The sequence below is a fragment of the Ruditapes philippinarum genome, unplaced genomic scaffold (assembly GCF_026571515.1).
Source record: "Ruditapes philippinarum isolate M1 unplaced genomic scaffold, ASM2657151v2 ctg126_1_1_1_1, whole genome shotgun sequence".
NCBI lineage: Eukaryota > Metazoa > Mollusca > Bivalvia > Venerida > Veneridae > Ruditapes > Ruditapes philippinarum.
This window is the reverse complement of record NW_026858637.1, coordinates 674563-697954: the sequence shown is the minus strand read 5'-3', so window position 1 is coordinate 697954 and position 23392 is coordinate 674563. Positions and strand designations below refer to the sequence as shown.

The 23392-nt window shown below is 35.0% G+C and overlaps 1 protein-coding gene across 1 annotated transcript in view; it reads left to right on the top strand.

The window, feature by feature from the left end:
* Positions 1 to 23392, top strand: part of LOC132753803 (24-hydroxycholesterol 7-alpha-hydroxylase-like) — a 46709-nt gene that overhangs the window by 5688 nt on the left and 17629 nt on the right. Inside the window, exons 4-5 of the mRNA XM_060744333.1 lie at positions 18750 to 18844; positions 21926 to 22102. Of these exons, the coding sequence (XP_060600316.1) occupies positions 18750 to 18844; positions 21926 to 22102 (272 nt within the window). The remainder of the gene's footprint in view (positions 1 to 18749; positions 18845 to 21925; positions 22103 to 23392) is intronic.

Sequence of the window (23392 nt, the reverse complement as noted above, 5' to 3'; positions counted from 1 at the left end):
AATATCAATTAAATCTATTCATTTAAAAAACAGAATGCCATCTTTTCACGGAAATTAAATTGTTATGATAATCATACCTGCAGGAGTGTTTTTCAATCTATCTATAGATTCAATTTAAACTGACGTAAAAGAAATTCCCCCCATGACGTATGTATGAGTTGCCCCCTGCCGTGTTACTGTCCCATTTATATGGTGACATCATAGACAATTAAGCTATTGACATTCATTCAGTGTATGATTTTTATTGATTGTAAACTTAAAGACTCTTGCCAAATTTAGAATTTGTATACATAATAGCAAAGATGAAAGATTATTTATTACTTTGTCCTTGAAAGATGAACATTACATATGAATGAATATAAATATCTTTTATTGATTTGTCTTCTTTCTAATATCGAAGAGTAGACTTTTTAGCTCAACCATAAAGAATTGAATTTGATTGAACACAACAATCTTAAGAATAAACCTTCACGTTAACCAGACAGACCTTGACATTTTTACTCTTAAATGACGCTGACCTTGAAGGTCAAATTATTAAAATTTTCATTTTTTGGCTGTGTCTGGCTATAATGTTGTTATAAATGAATGGATTGACTTCATATTATAACAACATTCTTTAGGATAAGACCTTCTAAAAGGTTGAACTTAAACATTGACCTTGTTATAATTTTGTTATTTATGTACTGATTTGATTCATACATGGACAAAACTTCAATTGTGACTAAACAGACATGTTGAATTAGTTAGATATGACCTTAAAATGATCTTGACCATCAAGGACAGAATTTTGCTTATATTTTCCTTACTTTGTCATTAATTTATGGAAATGAACCAAAGTTGGACAAAACATTAAGTGTGACTAGACAGACATATTAAAATAAAAAAAGTAAAACCTCAATTTTTATCTTTCTTTCTTTTTCTTTTTAAAGATTTGTTTAAACCATTTATTTGTGTGCTTTTAGAAAAAGTAAAAAGAAGTCGAGCGTTGCCCCAGGCCCGGTGCCTTTTGTTATGTCTTGTAATGACTGTATAGCATTATTTCAGACATGGATTAAAATAAAAAAACAAGTTAAATATTGATGCTGCACATCAAAGACGCCGCCAAATGATGTGAACAGTCAATCAGCATTGAAAATCGTTCTCTATTACAGTTGAATATCCAAAGCACAAATCAATTTTTCTCCATGTTCTTGGTATGTGCTCGTTGTTTAATAATAAAGTTGCATATTATTGTGGAAAAGTAGAACCTAATCCTAAATTCACAAAATAATGCCAGGTCTGAAATTCTTAAATGTTTGTCTGTTGCGACGAAGACTGAAACGTCTGGTCGAATCAAAATAAATTTTATAACAAATAAAATTGAAATGATTGGTATACTTAAAGTAAATTCAAGACAATATGTGCCGAGAATTTACCCATTTAAATATTGGTACGAATTGCATAATGTTCGAATGATTTTGAGGACAAACTATTCTGCAGTGATCTCCCTTTATAGGCCGTAGCGTAACCGGTTTGTTGTACTTTCTTCACGGTTGAGTGAGAACCGCCTCTCTGATAGTGGGCGTGGTTTAGGCTTTGTAACTTGTATTTTAATGATTTGACAAGTATTATTGATCAAAGTTGTCCTGGTTCCCTTCTACCCCGTCAACGAAGACTAAATGCTAGCATATGGAGCATAATATCAAATTTAATATGACAATTTAAGGCGGAGCCAAACTTCAACAAAGGCGAACAAATAAAGTAAGTGACACTGCCTCAGCTGTCACCTCTTTCAACGGTTAAGTTTTAGAACGATTGACTATAGACTAGCTCATTGGCACGTTATTTATTATGTAGATAAAATTAGATAATGATAAAAAGAATATGATATTCAAACATGGCACTATCACTTCAGTTAAACGTTTATTCTAATCCCTTAAAGCTCTGTGACATGTTGTACATCATAAAAGCTATTTTTATTAGAAAATTTAAAAACAGTGTGATTTTGTTAAAACAAAAAAAAAATACACAAAATCAAGTCTAAATTTTTCCCCATTGCTGTATGGACAAATGCATATCTACTAATAAGGCTTTAAATTTTTTAGGTCAAAAGTATTCAATTACAACTTCATTCATGTGCTGAACTACTATATAAGTTTAAAGTTAGAGTAGTAGTATATATGTAGTATATATAAATAGTAATAAACTGAATAATTTTGAATAAACCATTTAAAAGAATTTAACCCCTTAAAGGTTACAATGTATAAAGTTATGCTTTGACGTCATCCTAAGATTATGTGAAACATATTATGTAAAATCGCCTTTTGTTACAAATTACTTTAGGAATTAAATAAAGTTAATGAAAGAATTTAGTCTTTGTATATTTAAAAATAACTTTACAGATCACGTTTTATACATGGGCAAAATCTAAGAACAAAATCAAAGGATATCTTTATTTTAAGATTTGAATAACATGTACACAAAACTGTTAATTCAAGGTCTTTGTTTTTAATCTCAGATGGGTAAAGTTACAGCTCGAATTTGCTATTCCTTTCATTATCTGTTTACATTAATATTGACAAATAGTGATATCAATAATTCTTATATAAAAACATATTATTTCTTGCCTAAATCTTAACCCAGCTAAACTATGCATTTTCATCTGTCTAGCCTAATAGCGGAGTGGTTGAGTGTTTGCTAAATGAGTGAAGTGACCCTGGTTTGAATCCTGCCAAAGCATGCTTTTTTAGATTTTTACAACCAACTAGATTTCAATTCTCAGGATTTTTATTCACACAATGCTATTTGATAACATTTAGTTTTACTGACATTCGCATTCAACAGGTAAAATTAAAGACAATACAGGCGTGATTAGCAATTAATAGAAGAAAAAATATGTAACATTAATTGTTCAATAACAGTTAAAATTAAATACATTCAATTTTGCTTAACCATCATAAGTCTAACATTAAATTCTGCAAAACATTAAATAAATTACAGGTTTAAAGAGAAAATAGAAAGTTATGTGACACACTATAAAAGTATATTCTGAAAGCAAAAACCTAGCCTGGGTTCCAGTCTGTCGATTTGTTTTATGTGCTTCTGTTCGGCAAATCGACAGCCTGGGGAAATACAATTTTCGATCGAAGCGCCACCTAGTATACACCCCTAATATTACGGGTGTTATAAAAGAACGATAACTCATGCAACAACAAACTAGTTTCTAAAAATAGAAACGGAATTTCCACGAAGTGATCCGAAGCTCAACGAACAGTTACGGAGCCTCGCTTTCAAAACACCATTTCCGATTAAAAAATAACATTCGTTGACAAAGTTTATTGCATGATGAGTGAAATTGATCAACAGGTGTGATTAGTTATTTTTTTAAAAGTAGATAAAGTGTGTGAGCATCAGATAATTTTGCTGGACTCAATGTAAATGGCGTCAAATTTTCAACATTTATTATCTTCGCCTCGATTTCGATTTAGTTATGTAATTTGTTGGTCACGTGCTAATCGGTCTATTAATAGGATTATCATTAGTCAATAATTACATGGGAAACCCCGCAGGTTTCCCCAGGCGTTGATACTATCAAAACCAGAGATGTTGTGTTATCTATGACGATCGAGTATGAAATAGCGCGTAAGTTATGAATAAGCAAAAAAAATATCAACGCCTGAATCCCAGGCTAGCAAAAACCATACTCAAAATTAATGTGCAAAATTACAGATTTGAACTCACAAAACCATTTTCATTACATGAACTCTTCATAATCTGAACTCTCTAACCACTATGCTACTTGGATTTATGTGTCAATATCCATTTTTGTGCCCCAACTTTAGTGGCGGGCATTTAGATTTACCCTTGTTCGTCCTTCCGTCCGTTCACTTTTGTGTCGCACGTAACTCAAAAAGTATTTGACCTAGAGTCATGAAACTTTACAGGAATGTTGATCAGCATGTGTAGTTGTGCACCTGGGTATTTTCGTCTGGATATTTTTTGTATTTCTAGAGTTATTGCCCTTGACTTATTAAATTTTTTGCAATTTTCAACTTGTGTCGCATGTAACTCAAAAAGTATTTGACCTAGAGTCATGAAACTTTACAGGAATGTTGATCAGCATGTGTAGTTGTGCACCTGGGTATTTTCGTCTGGATATTTTTAGTATTTTTAGAGTTGTTGCCCTTGACTTAGTAAAATTTTGCAATTTTCAACTTGTGACGCATGTAACTCAAAAAGAATTTGACATAGAGTCATGAAACTTTACAGGAATGTTGTTCAGCATGTGTTGTTGTGCACCTGGGTATTTTCGTCTGGATATTTTTAGTATTTTTAGAGTTATTGCCCTTGACTAAGAAAATTTTTGCAATTTTCAACTTGTGTCGCATGTAACTCAAAAAGGATTTGACATAGAGTCATTAAACCTTACGGGAAAGTTGCTCAGCATATTAAGTATTGCACCTGGGGTTTCGCTTGTGGATTTATCCAGTATTTGTAGAGTTATTTCCCTTGACTTAGTAAAAACTGTTTCATTATGTTGTTATTTGTTTCTTGAGTGCTTGAGTTAGTTAGAATCAACCAACTTTACAGGAATAATGATCAACATCACTAAAATACAGGAATAATGATTCACATCACTGTGAAGCTATGCACCTGGGACTTTGCATGTGGATTTTTTTCAGTTTTGTTAGAGTTATTGCCCTTTACTTACAGTAGTATAAATTTGCAATTTTCAACTTGTTTATGCAAAGCTCAAAAAGAATTTCACTTGTATGCCTGAAAGTTTACAAGAATGTTGGTCAGCATGTGTACTTATGCACCTTGGGGTTTGCTTGTGGATTTATTCAGTATTTGTAAAGTTCATGCCCTTTACTTAGTAAAAGATTTTGAGCTCGACTATTCGATAAGAATAAGTAGAGCTATTGTAGTCACCCGAGCGTCGGCGTCGCCGTAACCACTTATGTTAAAGTTTTTGTAATAGTTCAAATATTTTCAAAGTCCATTGACATATGGCTTTGAAACTTTGCACACTTGTTCACCATCATGACCCCAACCTGTAGACAGGAGGAGGTAACTCTATCAAGCATTTTGACAGAATTATGCCCCTTTTTCGACTTAGAATTTAAGTTAAAGTTTTTGTAATACCTCAAATATTTTCAAAGTCCATTGACATATGGCTTTGAAACTTTGCACACTTGTTCACCATCATGACCCCAACCTGTAGACAGGAGGAGGAAACTCTATCAAGCATATTGACAGAATTATGCCCCTTTTTAGCTCGACTATTCGATAAGAATAAGTAGAGCTATTGCAGTCACCCGAGCGTCGGCGTCAGCGTCCGCGTCGGCGTAACCACTTATGTTAAAGTTTTTGTAATAGTTCAAATATTTTCAAAGTCCATTGACATATGGCTTTGAAACTTTGCACACTTGTTCACCATTATGACCCCAACCTGTAGACAGGAGGAGGTAACTCTATCAAGCATTTTGACAGAATTATGCCCCTTTTTCACTTAGAATTTATGTTAAAGTTTTTGTAATAGTTCAAATATTTTCAAAGTCCATTGACATATAGCTTTGAAACTTTGCACACTTGTTCACCATCATGACCCCAACCTGTAGACAGGAGGAGGTAACTCTATCAAGCATTTTGACAGAATTATGCCCCTTTTTCGACTTAGAATTTATGTTAAAGTTTTTGTAATACCTTAAATATTTTCCAAGTCCATTGACATATGGCTTTGAAACTTTGCACACTTGTTCACCATCATGACCCCAACCTGTAGACAGGAGGAGGTAACTCTATCAAGCATTTTGACAGAATTATGCCCCTTTTTAGCTCGACTATTCGATAAGAATAAGTAGAGCTATTGCAGTCACCCGAGCGTCGGCGTAACCACTTATGTTAAAGTTTTTGTAATAGTTCAAATATTTTCAAAGTCCATTGACATATGGCTTTGAAACTTTGCACACTTGTTCACCATCATGACCCCAACCTGTAGACAGGAGGAGGTAACTCTATCAAGCATTTTGACAGAATTATGCCCCTTTTTCGACTTAGAATTTACGTTAAAGTTTTTGTAATAGTTCAAATATTTTCAAAGTCCATTGACATATGGCTTTGAAACTTTGCACACTTGTTCACCATCATGACCCCAACCTGTAGACAGGAGGAGGTAACTCTATCAAGCATTTTGACAGAATTATGCCCCTTTTCGACTTAGAATTTACGTTAAAGTTTTTGTAATAGTTCATATATTTTCAAAGTCCATTGACATATGGCTTTGAAACTTTGCACACTTGTTCACCATCATGACCCCAACCTGTAGACAGGAGGAGGTAACTCTATCAAGCATTTTGACAGAATTATGCCCCTTTTTCGACTTAGAATTTACGTTAAAGTTTTTGTAATAGTTCAAATATTTTCAAAGTCCATTGACATATGGCTTTGAAACTTTGCACACTTGTTCACCATCATGACCCCAACCTGTAGACAGGAGGAGGTAACTCTATCAAGCATTTTGACAGAATTATGCCCCTTTTTCGACTTAGAATTTACGTTAAAGTTTTTGTAATAGTTCAAATATTTTCAAAGTCCATAGACATATGGCTTTGAAACTTTGCACACTTGTTCACCATCATGACCCCAACCTGTAGACAGGAGGAGGTAACTCTATTAAGCATTTTGACAGAATTATGCCCCTTTTTCGACTTAGAATTTATGTTAAAGTTTTTGTAATAGTTCAAATATTTTCAAAGTCCATTGATATATGGCTTTGAAACTTTGCACACTTGTTCACCATCATGACCCCAACCTGTAAACAGGAGGAGGTAACTGTATCAGGCATTTTTTTTACTATCAAGCACGAAGAATAGTCGAGCGTTGCTGTCCTACCGACAGCTCTTGTTCAACTTAGAATTTATGTTAAAGTTTTTGTAATACCTCAAATATTTTTAAAGTTCATTGACATATGGCTTTGAAACTTTGCACACTTGTTCACCATCATTACCCCAACCTGTAATTAGGAGGAGGTAACTGTATCAAGCATTTTTTTTTACTATCAAGCACTAAGAATAGTCGAGCGTTGCTGTCCTACCGACAGCTCTTGTTCAACTTAGAATTTACGTTAAAGTTTTTGTAATACCTCAAATATTTTTAAAGTCCATTGACATATGGCTTTGAAACTTTGCACACTTGTTCACCATCATGACCCCAACCTGTAGACAGGAGGAGGTTACTCTATCAAGCATTTTGACAGAATTATGCCCCTTTTTCGACTTTTTTAGAATTTTCGTTAAAGTTTTTGTAATAGTTCAAATATTTTCAAAGTCCATTGACATATGGTTTTGAAACTATGCACACTTGTTCAACATCATGACCCCAACATGTAAACAGGAGGATGTATCTGTATCAAGCATTTTTTTTACTATCAAGCACTAAGAATAGTCGAGCGTTGCTGTCCTACCGACAGCTCTTGTTAGTTTTCAAAAAATATTTGACCTAGAGTCATAAGATTGACAGAACAGTGGCGCGGTGGGGGCACCCGTGTCCTATGGACACATTTCTAGTTATTCTTCTGTATTGCAATTAATGTGCAAAATATTATAACTGAATAACTTGCTAAACCCATTTTATCATAATGGTACGACCAATTGATGTAAACATTATCGTGTTCGACTTATACTGTTAGTCTAGTTAAGTTATGATTTATTGCTCTAGTATCTGTCATTCCTTGACACATACATGTAGTCTACTGGTGACTGAATTTGTGTTGTCTGATCATTGTCTGAAAATATGTTATTTTGAAACTTTCCTTATTAATAATAAACAATTTGTCCAAATTATAAGATGGACAAGTCCATTAATTTTAAGATATTAAATAAAGATAATAAAAATTTTACAAAAGAGGATGTTGTTATCCTGGCATGATTCCACTAATGATGAATGTGATTACTAGTATGTTTAGAGAGTGAAACTAAGCATCTTAAAAGTCATAAAAATTTCTATTTTTAGTCAGTGTGTGTGCGTCTGTCCGTCTTTGCGTCCCCACTTCATTTGTGTCCTGACTGTAATTTTGACATACATTAAGGGATTTTGAAATAGCTTGGCACAAAGGTCTATACATGCGTATCGATACGATACATCAAGACTATGTGTTGTGGTCAAGAACCACGTCCCTACCTCAAAGGTCAAGGTCACACATTTTGAAGTTTCACATTATCTCAGTTAGAGTTAATTGATATACACATTCATGTCTAGACTGTAACTTTGTCATGCTTTAAAGCAGCACGCCTCCAGATTTATGCTAATTTTCATGAAAATTTTAAAATGTATCTGAATGTTTAATATTATGAAGTAACCAAAAGGAAGCAATTTACACATTTTCAATGCCACTTACAACCAAGGTAAATTACTAAATCGTGTTCAAAATATGCATAAATAGCCCTTACTGCGTTAGTAACGCAGTAGAAATATAGTTGTAAGTGCTGAAAAATCAGTCATTAATTGCACAGAACATGTAAAATATTACTTGAATCTTGAATCCTTTTACATATCCTAAAATTTTAGTACATTTTTATCAAGTTTGATTTTATTAGCTCACCTGTCACTTTGTGACAGGGTGAGCTTTTGTGATCACTTTTCATCCGGCGTCCGTCCGGCGTCCGTCCAGCGTCCGTCCGTCGTCCGTAAACTTTTACTTTAAATGACATCTCCTCATAAACCACTAAGCCAATTTCATCCAAACTTCACAGGAATGTTCCTTTGGTGGTCACCTTTCAAAATGTTCAAAGAATTTAATTCCATGCAGAACTCTGGTTGCCATGGCAACCAAAAGAAAAAACTTTAAATGTCTTCTTCTAAAAAACCCAAAGAGCTAGAGCTTAGATATTTGGCATGAAACATCTTCTAGTGAGTGTCTACCAAGTTTGTTCAAATAAAAGCCCTGGGGTCAAAATTGGCCCCGCCCCAGGGGGTCATTGATTTTCCCTTTATGTATATAGTAAAAACTTAAAAAATCTTCTTTTAAAGAACCCAAAGAGCTAGAGCTAAGATATTTAGTATGAAACATCTTCTAATGAGTGTCTACCAAGTTTGTTCAAATAAAAGCCCTGGGGTCAAAATTGGCCCCGCCCCAGGGGGTCATTGATTTTTCCTATACAGTACTGGCAGTGTCTATTCTAGGATTCGAAAATCAGGGGGGATTTTTATCGAAAAGTGAGAATTTATTACATTTGTTGATCTTTTTCCTTCTTTGTCTATGTAAAAATTTTCCCCCTTCCTCTCAAAAAATAGGGGTGAATTCTCAAAAATAGGGGTGAATCCCCCCATCGCCCCTCCTAGAATAGACACTGGTACTGGACACGCGAAACCCGCACTCTCATGCTTTATAACGCGAGCGAATTCGCGGCAACTTGAGACAATTGCCGCGAATTTAACTCGCGGCGATTTTGCCGTGAACATTTGCCGTGATTCGCGGTGAATAATACATGTTCATTTGTATAATAAATGTATCGATAGATCTATTTATAATTGTACTCTGTGAACTTGAAACCAGATATACATGTACAAGTACGAAAATTAATTAGGTTGTATCAAGAAAATCTTGTAATTTGCTAAAATGCCCTTTCTCTATTTATCTTTGATGCCAACAGCAAATATAAATAACCACGGCGAAATCAAATAACACCGTTAAAAACTTTCCTTGAATGGCGGAATCATGACCTCAATGTATAAATGCGACGCAGTACAAGTATGCGGCTCCATCGGCAGGTAAATAGTGTACATGTACACGTGTAAAAATATTTTTTAGGGGGGACACTTATTGAGTTTAAAGTAGAGATATAAATATAATATATGTGTAAAAAGATATTTAGTTACATAAAAAGATACTTAATTGATACGACATTAACTTGTTCATTTCTAAATGTATCCCCATATTGAAAACGTTAACTTTTAGAACGATCGAAAACGTTACATAAGACATAAATTCAAGCATGGTCAAATTACCGATGTGATAAACTAATCCTGCGTAAATATTCCCGTACGACCTGGAAGAGTTATAGTGGATCACCGGGACATTTCGTTCTCTCGGGTGATCATTACTCAATTTATTACACGTCTGTAAAAAATAACACACGCAAGATTTGTCTATAATTTCTGAATGGCGGATATTTGCACCCCTGTTTTAAAAATGTTAAAATATTTAATTGTTAGTTACCGAAAATTATTGCTGATTGTTGAAATTCCATAGCGCTAAAAGACACAAAAACACTCCCGCAAAAAGAAGCATCCATAAATAAAAGGAATATAATGTTTCCATTGTTTAATAATAAATACAAAATTTACACACGAAATGACCTCTGACAAATGACTGGTCGGCTCTTCTGAAGAATCTGTGAATCTTTGATGTTTACACACCTGTAGTTGTTGCCGAATCATCAAAGAAATGCCGACACTCGATTGACTTCCACCCCTTTTTTATATATCAGAAAAAAGCTGTCATTTCTTTTTGTCAAGGAATGATTACACATGTTTAATTATTGCTCAAGTAAAAAAAAATGTTGGATATTGATTGTGTCAATTATTGACATATTATTAATCGTAAGTGCATTTTGTCTGTCTGTCTGTCTGTCTGAATGATCACTCGTTACTTTACATATTAAATGTGTGATTTAACTCCGATTTTAACTACTCATGCACCTGACATTTTTTACTGGTGAAATTGAAGGTAAAGAATGTCTCAATTTAAGTGATAAAACTTACAATTTTCAACAATCATAATTAGCGTATTAGACGTAATAATTAGTTACACATGTGAATCGGTGCTAAATGTCGCTTTTCATTGTTCTAAAAATAGAATATGTGCGAAAGTAAACAATGGATTTTAATTACATTTGTATTATTATCAAAATAACAATTGGACAATTTGTTATCGTGCGTTCTTTGATGTAGTACCAGTTACCTTTTGTAATTTCAATCTCGTTTTATTGTTAACTAATTTTCACCAGCACCTGATTGCTTTGTTTTAGTATACAAAATGTATACGCTGTACATGTTCAAATGCTCAATATTTATAAATATACATGACGTTTACAAGATTTTTTTAAAGTTTTCAAAATTAAAGACCACGGGAATTACCAAGTATTACTTTCTAATACAATTATTGCTGAAGATTCGCCGTAAATTACGGTGATACATCGCGGCAATTTTTTGTGAACCGCCATGAAATTCGGCAAACTTGCACGCGGCGATGTTTTACCGCGTAGTGTCCCGTCGCGACATAGACTACACTCGCGGCATAACACGACTTTTGCGGGTTTCAGGTGTGCAGTAATGTATGCATATAGTAAAAAACTTAAAAATCTTCTTTTAAAGAACCCAAAGAGCTAGAGCTAAGATATTTAGCATGAAACATGTTCTAATGGATGTCTACCAAGTTTGTTCAAATAAAAGCCCTGGGGCCAAAATTGGCCCCGCCCCAGGGGGTCATTGATTTTCCCTATATGAATATAGTAAAAACTTAAAAATCTTCTTCTTTAAAAGAACCCAAAGAGCTAAAGCTAAGATATTTAGCATGAAACATGTTCTAATGGATGTCTACCAAGTTTGTTCAAATGAGAGCCCTGGGTTAAAATTGGCCCCGCCCCGGGGGACATTGATTTTCCTTATATGTGTATAGCAAAAACTTAAAAATCTTCATGGAAAAAACCCGAATAGCTAGAGTTTAGATATTAAGCATGAAACATATTCTAGCGACTGTCTACAAATATTGTTCAAATAAAAGCCCTGGGGTCAAAACTGGCCCTGCCCCAGGGGTGTCATTGTTTTTAAATATATGTGTAAAGAAAAAACTTAAAAAATCTTCTTTTAAAAGACCCAACGAGCCAAACCTTAGATGTTTAGCATGAAACATCTTCTAATAAGTGTCTACCAAGTTTGTTCAAATAAAAGCCCTGGGGTTTAAACTGGCCCCGCTCCGGGGGGCCAATATACAGGTGAGCAACTTCAGGGCCCTCTTGTTGAAATATTTTGACTCATCTGGAGGCATGCAGCTTTAAAGAATTTAAAAAATAACTCGGCATAAATGTCTATTTAGAGTTAATAGGTTACAACACACATTTATGTCTGGACTGTAACTTTGTCATGCTTTGAAGAATTTTAAAATAATTTGGCATAAATGTCTACCAAATCAAGGCGCTGTGTCTTGTCCAAGAATCTTATCCCTACCTCAAAGGTCAAGGCCACACTAACATTTTGAAGTTTCACATTATCACAATTAGAGTTAATAGTTATACACATTCATGTCTGGACTGTAACTTTGTCATGCTTTAAAGAATTTTAAAATAACTTGGCAAAAATGTCTACCACATCAAGATGATGTGTCACATCCAAGAACCACGTCCCTACCTTAAAGGTCAAGGTCACACTCACATTTTGAAGTTTCACATCACAATTAGAGTTAATAGGTACACACAATCGTGTCCCGACTGTTACTTGTCATGCATTGAAAGATTTGAAAATAACATGGTATAAATGTCTACCACATCAAGACGACATGTTGCCTCCAGGACTAATGTCCCTACCTTAAAGGTCAAGGTCACACTTATAGTTTGAAGGTACTCAATTTTCTCTTGAGACGAGTTTGAAGGTACACATTCATGTCCTGCCTCTAACTTTGTCATACATTGGCTCAAATGTTAACTACATCAAGACAATGTGTTGCATCCAAGAACCACATCCCTACCCCAAAGGTCAAGGTCACACTAACATTTTGAAGTTTCACGTTATCACAATAGAGGTAATAGGTACACAACAATCAGGTTCAGGCTGTATCTTTGTCATGCATAGAGGGATTTAAAAATAACTTGGCACAAATGTCTACCACATCATTACGTTGTGTGGCTTCCAAGAACCATGACCCTTCTTCAAAGGTCAAGGAGACATATTTTGAAAGTTCACGCTATCACAATTAGAGATTATAGGTAGACACATTCGTGTCCGGAGTGTAACTTGTCATGCATCAAGGGATTTTAAAATAACTTGGCATTAAAGTCTTCTACATCAAGAGGACATGTCGGGTTTAAGACCCATGTCCCTACCTCCAAGGTCAAGGTCACACATATAATTTGAAGGATTTACACATTCCTGTCAGGACTGTAACTTTGTTGTTCATTGGAGGACTTTTAAATTACTTGGCACAAGTGTCTTCCACATCCAGATAATGTGTTGCGCCTAAGGATCAAATCACTACTGAAAAGGTCAAGGTCACACTTAAAGGTTGCAGCTACACATTTGTATCCAAACTAGCTTGGTCATGCATGGAAGGATTTTAAAATGACTTGCCACAAAAGTCACACACATCATGGTGATGTGTTTCATTTAAGACACCATGTCTTTTAGACAAAGATCAAGGTCACACTTACAGTTTGATGGTTTCACATTCTCACAAGTAGAGTTTAAAGGCACACATGTTTGTTTGTGTCTGGACTGTAACTTTTTTATGCACAGAAGATTTTTAAATAACGTTGCATATATGTTTACCACATGAAGACAACATGTTGCGTTCAAGACCCTGGTCCCTACCTCCAAGGTCACTCTTACAGTTTGAAGGTTCTCATTTTCTCAAGATGAGTTTGAAGATACACATTCCTGTCTAGACTCTAATTTTGTCATGTATTGAAGAGTTTTAAATAACTTCCCACAAAAGTCTACCACATCAAGAAGAGGTGTTGTGTGTAAGACCCATGTTCCTACGTCCAAGATCAAGGTCACTAATAGTTTGAAGGTACTTATGCTCATAAGATAAGTTTAAAGGTACACATTAGTTTGCAAACTGTAACATTGTCATGCATTGAAAGATTTTAAAATAACTTGGCATAAATGTCTACCACATCATGATGATGTGTTGCATTCAAGACCCATGTCCCAAGTTGGTTAGTTTGCTATAATAGAACTTCATCTCACAAGCAATTACAGTAAAGACTGTCTTAGTGACCCCCTGTATATAGCGACGTTCTGTCTTTAGTGACCATAGTTTGGTGCGCCGAACAGTATTTGCTATATAAATGGTCTGTATGTAGCGACTCCCTGTCTAGTCCGTACAACGACCATGATTTAGTCACCTGTTACGGTATATGAGCCGTGCAAAGCGACTTTTGCAAGGGGAGCAGGGCTTGAGCTAGGGGGCGACTTCGGCGAAGAAGTTGCCTTCAGATCAGCGACTTCGCCTTAAACAAACTTCGAAGAGATTTTTAAGTCGCCCGATTTTTTTAATGATCTGTCATACTTATTTACGCGGCTAGGTCTGTTTACAATTTGTTTACCTCTCAATTACAACCAATTACAGTTAATCCGCTAGTTAAGAACGCGTGTCAACATCAACAAAGTCTAATACACGCCGCAAGGCAAGAGTTCACTATGTATATCTCTCTCAGTTTGTATTCATGCGAATGACGAATCAGAACGCGCGTTGTATCTACGGCAGTTTGCATTGACCAATCGGCGACACACTAATACACTGTGGCTGTTTGTTGACAATTACACAAAATGGCGATAGATTCAATCAATTTTCGCCGATTGCATGATTAAAGACACCTGCATATACATAATTGCTGCGGTGTTTTGGCGAGTAAAGATAAACAATGCCCAACGTCTTAAAGGTGTGGTTATGTTCGAAAACTTGATTGTTAAATTTTTTTCGGAGCACTAATCTGTAGAAATTATGTGAAGAGTTGTATCTAATGTTTTATTGATACTTTGATTTCCGTAAAGTAAACAGGCTGATTATACAAAATTAAATGTCTCTAACATTCTGGCTCATGTGGGCAATCGCTAATAGACCAGCCTGACTCATTGCCAATATGGCAAGTGGCACTGCTCTATCTGCCCTGAATATTGTTACCAACTAAACATACTCACTACATGTATACAGTATATGTAAATTTGTGTTTGCTATTGGTATACATTTATGAAAAGTAGATTTATAGTAGAATTGTTTTATTTGATAGGTGTTTCTTATTTCCTTTCTGGTTTATCCCTAGCTTATAATTCTCCAGATGATGCCTAATATATCTCCCAACTTCTCCCTAAAGTCTCGAATATATCCGAATTATGTAGAGACTGTCCACAGTGACTCCCTGTCTATAGTGACCTTTTTAGCTCACCTGTCACAAAGTGACAGGGTGAGCTTTTGTGATAACTTTTCGTCTGGCGTCCGTCCGGCGTCCGTCCGAGCAAACATTTGATTATTATGAGCTTCATTCCGTAGTTAAATAAAGAACAAAAACTCATAAAATTCAAATTAAGAGCTATTTTTTTGTTTTTATGAGCTTATTTTGCTTATGGACGTTGGTCCAGGTGGTGTTTATGAGCTGATTTGCCTCATAAACATCAAAAGTTGGTACGTCCGTTCGTAAACTTTTACTTTAAATGACATCTCCTCATAAACCAGTAAGCCAATTTCATCCAAACTTCACAGGAATGTTCCTTTGGTGGTCACCTTTAAAAAGTGTTCAAAGAATTTAATTCCATGCAGAACTCTGGTTGCCATGGCAACCGAAAGAAAAAACTTTAAATATCTTCTTTTAAAAAACCCAAAGAGCTAGAGCTTAGATATTTGGCATGAAACATCTTCTAGTGAGTGTCTACCAAGTTTGTTCAAATAAAAGCCCTGGGGTCAAAATTGGCCCCGCCCCAGGGGGTCATTGATTTTCCCTATATGCATATAGTAAAAAATCCTCTTTTAAAGAACCCATAGAGCTAGAGCTAAGATATTTAGCATGAAACATCTTCTAATAAGTGTCTACCAAGTTTGTTCAAATAAAAGCCCTAGGGTCAAAATTGGCCCGCCCCAGGGAGTCATTGATTTTCCCTATATGCATATAGTAAAAACTTAAAAAATCTTCTTTAAAAGAACCCATAGAGCTAGAGCTAAGATAATTAGCATGAAACATCTTCTGATAAGTGTATACAAAGTTTGTTCAAATAAAAGCCCTGGGGTCAAAATTGGCCCCGTCCCAAGGGGGTCATTGATTTTCCCTATATATGCATATAGTAAAAACTTAAAAAATCTTAATTAAAAGAACCCTAAGAGCTAGAGCCAAGATATTTAGCATGAAACATGTTCTAATAGGTGTCTACAAAGTTTGTTCAAATAAAAGCCCTGGGGTCAAAATTGGCCCCGCCCCGGGGGTCATTGATTTTCCTTATATACAGTACGCTCAGCGCGGCTTTTTCAAAACCCGCGTGACCCCGCGGATGAGGTTTACCGCGGACGTAAATTTGCTCAGATATTGTCCGTGTGACCCCGCGGACACAAAATTTTCACCACCGCGGACATAAATCGGCGGCTGAAACCGTTTCCCCCGCGGAACGCAGTGGCAAATTGCGGAGGAACGCGGCGGTAAAACACCGGTCAAGGCGGTGGAAACCTTAAATTTTAAAAATTAATTACTGTATTTAAACATCAGTATACGTACGTACATGTACTTTAACATGTACTGTACATATACATGTAACTATATGTAAAATTTGTTTGTTTTCTTTCTTTTTTGTTGTAATAAAAGTACATGTACAAATGCAGTGTTTTTCTCGTTCTTCTTCTCGTTATTGTGTTGGATAATGTATAATATGTATTCGACATCAAGATAAATCATTGTCGTCGCAACTTCATGGTAGTGAGAAACTTGAAGTCAAATAATGAAAAATTCGGCATATGACTTTAATTTTTTGAAAAAGATACTACAACAATTTATATGCCAACTTTTGTTTGGAGGCGCATGCGAGACAGGCAGCAAGAGAGCGGGACCGTTTACTCAAAGGTATGGAGAGCCTAGCTAGACAAAACCAGAAGTTGACGGAAGAGGTGGTGGCCCTCCGTGGGTTGGTGGACGGTCTGGTGGTCACCACAGGTCAGTGTACGAGAAGTAGGGTACCACCATAAAAACTAATAGAAAACTCGTAATATCTAACTAAAGACGCAAATTAAATTTGAAGCATTTAAAGAACTCTCTTTGTGTAGCACAAACGAATTATGAACATTTATGTATAATACTACTATTTAAATACATATTAAGTAGCGGCGACATGTCCCCTTTTCACACATACAATATCTGACAATATAAAAAATATGACAATATACAATATCTGACAATATCGGACAATATCTGACATGATGGCAAAGAGAACCTTTTTGAATTTGTGTCAAATATATATACGGTATGTACAGTATACATGTACATAAACTTTTTGGCAAGTGTCATGCATATTTCTCATGTCCATTTTCGACGGGGTTTTTACTTTAAAAAAACACAAACAAACAAGTCTACCCGATTTTAAAGAATATAATTGCATACAAATAAAATCTTATAGATGGTTTAAATATCTTTTTCTTTTATTTCTAATATATGTACATGTATTTTATGTATGTCCTGTCTTGTATTCACACTCATCGACCTCTTACAGGACATGTACTGTAGCGTCAGTCATCATTGAGAAATCAGCACAAATGTCCTTTTTTTACTAAGTATCATATTTATGGCTCCCATATAGTTTAACAGCAATAATACTTATAGAACCACAAGGAATGAACAAGTAAAGATGACAGTGATAAATGACGATTTCAGTTGTAAAAATATTGGTATGTGGACGAGTAGTTTTGTGGACGTTTATAACAAAAATATTAAAAACAACAACAAAAACAGGTACAGCTGTAATTATTTTTATTTCAAATTCCGTTCAAATAATTTAACGTATAATAACATTTAAGGAGACGATTGTGGTCAATTTTCAAGTCATTGTGTAAAAAAGATGACGTTAAAAAATAATAAAACGTCTATTATTTTTGGAGGTTAATTTATACTGACCAACTGACCATGGCGTTCCCCCGCGGGAAACGGGTGACTGATTTTATCGATAAATGAAGAACGGTCGTCAGAATTTTGTCCGCGGTGGAAACAACTGAACACCGGGGATCGCGGGGAAATTAGGCTTCTCATCGCGGACGAACCCCCGTGTTTGTCCGCGATAAAAAAAAATCGTCCACGGTGGTATCGCGGAAAAAGCAAAACCCGCGGTGAGCGTACTGTATGTTTGGCAAAACCTTAAAAATCTTCTTTGAAAAACCCAAATAGCTAGAGTTTAGATATTAAGCATGAAACATCTTCTAGTAAGTGTCAACAAAGTTTGTTCAAATAAAAGCCCTGGGGTTAAACTGGCTACGCCCCAGAGGTGTCATTGCTTTTAACTATATGTGTATAGTAAAAACTTAAAAAATCTTCTTTTAAAAAACCCAATGAGCTAGAGGTTAGATTTTAAGCAGGAAACATCTTTTTGTTGGTGTCTACCAAGTTTGTTCAAATAAAAGCCCTTGGGTTAAAATTGGCCCTGCCAAAGTGGGGGGGGGGGCGAGGGGGGCGGAGGTCATTGTTTTTCATTATATGTGCGTAGTAAAAACTTAACATCATGAAACATCTTCTAATGGGTGTCTTCCAAGTTTGTTCAAGTAAAAGCCCTGGGGTTTAAACTGGCCCCGCTACCGGGGCCTATATACAGGTGAGCGACCTCAGGGCCATCATGGCCCTCTTGTTTCTTTTCTCCCATTGAAGGTCACTGTAAACAGTTTTTACTGTAGTTGCTTATATTCTATTTTCTTTTCATAATAACTTTCTGCAATGCTAGAAACCTTTTTGGGGGCATTTGTCACTGTTGCGTGACAGCTCTTGTTTTTCAAATGAAAGAAAAGTATAAGCATATTATACTGAAATTTTCAGGCCCACAAGATTTGATGGTGATAACTCAAAGGTGTATGTATGCTTCTGTACTGAACACTATTTTTGGAGATGGCAACCCCCTTGTCAATGATCAGGTAATATTGTTTTCATGTTTTTGGTTTTTAGCTGCACTTATTGAAGAAATGGTGAGGCTGTTGTCATGTCATTCTTGGCAGCTTTGGTTAATGTTTTTAGTTAACTTTTTTAGTTTTTGTTTGTAAGTACTTTACTTCAATATTATCTAGACTATTACATTGGTGTTTGTCAGTACTTTACTTCAAAACTAACTAGGCTATTACATTGGTGTTTGTCAGTACTTTACTGCAATACTAACTAGGCTTTTAAATTGGTGTTTGTCAGTACTTTACTTCAATACTAACTAGGCTATTACATTGGTGTTTGTCAGTACTTGACTTCAATACTAACTAGGCTTTTACATTGGTGTTTGTCAGTACTTTACTTCAATACTAACTAGGCTTTTACATTGGTGTTTGTCAGTACTTTACTGCAATACTAACTAGGCTTTTACATTGGTGTTTGTCAGTACTTTACTGCAATACTAACTAGACTATTACATTGGTGTTTGTCAGTACTTGACTTCAATACTAACTAGGCTATTACATTGGTGTTTGTTTGTCAGTACTTTACTTCAGTATTAACTAGGCTATTACATTGGTGTTTGTCAGTACTTCAATACTAACTAGGCTATTACATTGGTGTTTGTCAGTACTTTACTTCAATACTAAGTGGGCTATTACATTGGTGTTTGTCAGTACTTTACTGCAATACTAACTAGACTATTACATTGGTGTTTGTCAGTACTTTACTTCAATACTAACTAGGCTATTACATTGGTGTTTGTCAGTACTTTACTTCAATACTAACTAGGCTTTTACATTGGTGTTTGTCAGTACTTTTCTTCAATACTAACTAGGCTATTACATTGGTGTTTGTCAGTACTTCAATACTAACTAGGCTTTTACATTGGTGTTTGTCAGTACTTTACTTCAATACTAACTAGGCTTTTACATTGGTGTATGTCAGTTCTTAACTTTAAACTAACTAGGTTATTACATTGATGTTTGTCAGTACTTTTCTTCAATACTAACTAGGCTATTACATTGGAAACTTTAAATGTAAATACAGTCGAGACTGCCTAAGCGATCCCCTGATTTAAACGACTCCCTGTCTTATCCGACCTTGTTTCAGTACTCCCAACGTATTTTCCTATATAAATGGTCTGAATTATACGACTCCCTGTCATATGTGACAAGCAACCCTAATTGTCTGGTCCCAATGCAATGTTTGGTCTGATTTAAACGACTTTCACATCTTTTAATTGTCCTTTAATCAGATAAATAATACCTATTATAACACCCAGAGGGCCAAAATAATTAAGTCCAATTATAATCCAGTAGCAAACAAAGTCTACAGACCTATATCTCAATTACACACATGCAGGTATCAAGTGACGTATGGGAAGCATGATGCAATCCATGCGTGTGTTATGTACATAATGGCCTGAGTAAACTGGTTAAGACTGCTGTTAGATTTTTTTTTAATTATAGAGTGCCCACGGAAGATTTTTTAGGCAGCATTTTTTGATTTACCTTTCTATGACTGCATAATTAATACGGAAAAAATATTGATACCAAACCAGATAAAGCTTTGGATATTGATATGTTTAAAGATCCTGTAACACAAATTTTCATGGTTTTATTTCATAAATATGATGCTCAAATTAAGATTTGTCAATATTGTAAGTTCAAATAAACATTATTTATAAAGATATCACCCAATTTAACATTTCATGTAAATAAAGGCCATTAAAGGGAGGTAATTAGAACTTTATTTTCTATAAATTCTACACCAATGTAATAGCCTAGTTAGTATTGAAGTAAAGTACTGATATGACAACCAAATGTAAAAGCCTAGTTAGTATTGAAGTACTGACAAACACCAATGTAATAGCCTAGTTAGTATTGAAGTAAAGTACTGACAAACAAAGAATTTCGGGCATATTATGTTATACCCCCTGGCGTCTGTCAGTCCCTCCGTCTGTCCGCAATTCAGTTTCCGGATCATAACTTAAGTTACATTTGGCCCACAATATTCAATCTTCATAGGATGATTGTCCATATTGGGTAGAAGACCCCTATTCATTTTGGGGTCACAAGGTCAAAGGTCAAGGTCACTATTACTTTAAAAGTGAAAACAGTTTCCAGAACATAACTTAAGTTCCATTTGGCCCATAGTATTCAAACTTCATAGGATGATTGTCCATATTGGGTAGAAGACCCCTATTGAATTTGGGGTCACAAGGTCGAAGGTAAAGGTCACTATTACCTTAAAACTGAAAACAGTTTCCGGAGCATAACTTTAGTTCCATTTGGCCCACAGTGTTCAAACTTCATAGGATGATTGTCCATATTGGGTAAAAGACCCCTATTGATTTTGGGGTCACAAGGTCAAAGGTCACTATTACTTTTAAACTGAAAACAGTTTCCAGACCATAACTTAAGTCCAATTTGGCCCACAGTGATAAGACTTCATAGGATGATTGGGTAGAACAAACCTATTGATTTTAGGGTCACAAGGTCAAAGTTCAAGGTCACTATTACCTAAAACTGAAAACAGTTTCCAGAGCATAACTTAAGTTCCATTTTGCCCACAATATTCAAACTTCATAGGAGGATTGCTATTTGAAGGAGGTAATACTTTATTTAATTCCCATGTCTTACAAATGCTTCATCCTTACTAAAAAAAACACTTTCGGGCATATAATGCTCCGCCTAGCAGTGCTCTTGTTAAATAAATGTTATTCAAGATGGACAATTTTAATGCAGAATTATTAGTTGATGAAACATATGTATTTCAGAGTGATCAATTTCTAGAACAAATCTTAAGCAAAATGATTTTTTGTAGGACAAATATAATACAAAGTGATTAATTTGTAGGACAAAATTAATGTAATACAAACTTACAACTTGGTAAGGCAACATCTTTCCCAAAATGTTTGCAGAGAAAACCTTTAAAATATATACATATATAGTGAGTGAAAAAGGGCCATCATGGTTTTCTTGTTTATAACTGGTCAGTTATGATAGTTGTGCATTGTAGATGATCATAGATTTGTTATTCCTGTTATTTCACATAGGTCTTTATGTTTATTTCAGGCTGATTATGAGGAGTTCTTAAAGCAGTTTAAAATTTTCGATGAAGATTTTGAGTATGGTGTTAAACTACCTTCAGTTTTTCTTCCTAAATGGTCGGCAGCAAAGAGATATTTTTTGACAAGAATAGAAGTTACATTTAAGAAAATGAAAGGACAACATACGCAGTCAGAGAAACTGGTGTGTATTCATTTTATGAAAAAATTACATCAGGCCTTTTTTTGCTTGTCTGTTTGTGATGAAAAAAATTTGACCTATTATGATTACTGCATCATCATTTAGGTCATGATAAGGTGTAGTGTTTCAGAGACAAAGGGCATGGCTCTGAAAGCTGTATTTGTGAAGTAATGCCCCTAGAATATTTGTTAAAATTGGTTATTTATAGTCATTGCTTTTAAGATACAAGTGTTAAAACGACTTGCAGTGCTCTTGTTTCCTTTTAAATTACTACTAGTAAATGGAGGCAAAAACATGCCCATGCCAAAACATGTTTTTTCCCAAATTCTGTAGCTAAAATTCCCAATTGTCAGTCTGTATTTATATTGCAGATTTTCTTTGAATTCAAAGGGAATCCCTTAAAATTACTAATACAGGGAAATATGAATTCAGATGCTATAATTTGACACAACTCTTTTATTCATTATCATACATGTGATATCATGGCGGGTTAAAAAAAATCCTGATATTTTGACTCTTATTCAGATTCCTGATATCATAGATTGAATTCCCGATATTCATCTTTCAGCCACCATAATATCAACAAAAAAAAAGCACCTGTCCTTAAAATGTTAACCTTGCCTCTAGTCATTAATGATAAACAATATCTGTCCAAATCATGTATGATGGCAGATTAAATATTGTGTTGCTATTTGACAGCATAGTGGCAAAATAAACAGTTCATACCCTTTGTTGTTAGCAGATGTTAATCTTGCTGATAATAAAACATGTGTTGCCCTTCACATTTTTAAAAGGACTGTGATTAGGTAGTACACAATAACTATGTTGATTTACATGTATGAATTTGCATGTATATTAAAAGTCTGGGCCGCCTTAAGTGTTCTTTTGTTTGTGCCGCATTGATAAAGTTTAAAGGTAGGCCAAATCCTTTAAACTGGATCATTGAAAAACCATTTGCAGAAGTGACAAAAGCATGTCTAATTCATCTGTTTTTAGCGAGTTGGTAATATTTATATTACACACATTCAATTATGAAATGAAAAACTTCTTGCATTTGTTTACAAAAAGTATTTTAGTTTGTCCTTTGTTACATTTTTAGCTCACCTGTCACAAAGTGACAGGGTGAGCTAAAATTTGTGATCGCTTTTCGTCCGGTGTCCGTCCGTCCGTAAACTATTACTTTAAATGACATCTCCTCATAAACCACTAAGCCAATTTCATCCAAACTTCACAGGAATGTTCCTTTGGTGATCACCTTTAAAAATTGTTCAAAGAATTTAATTCCATACAGAA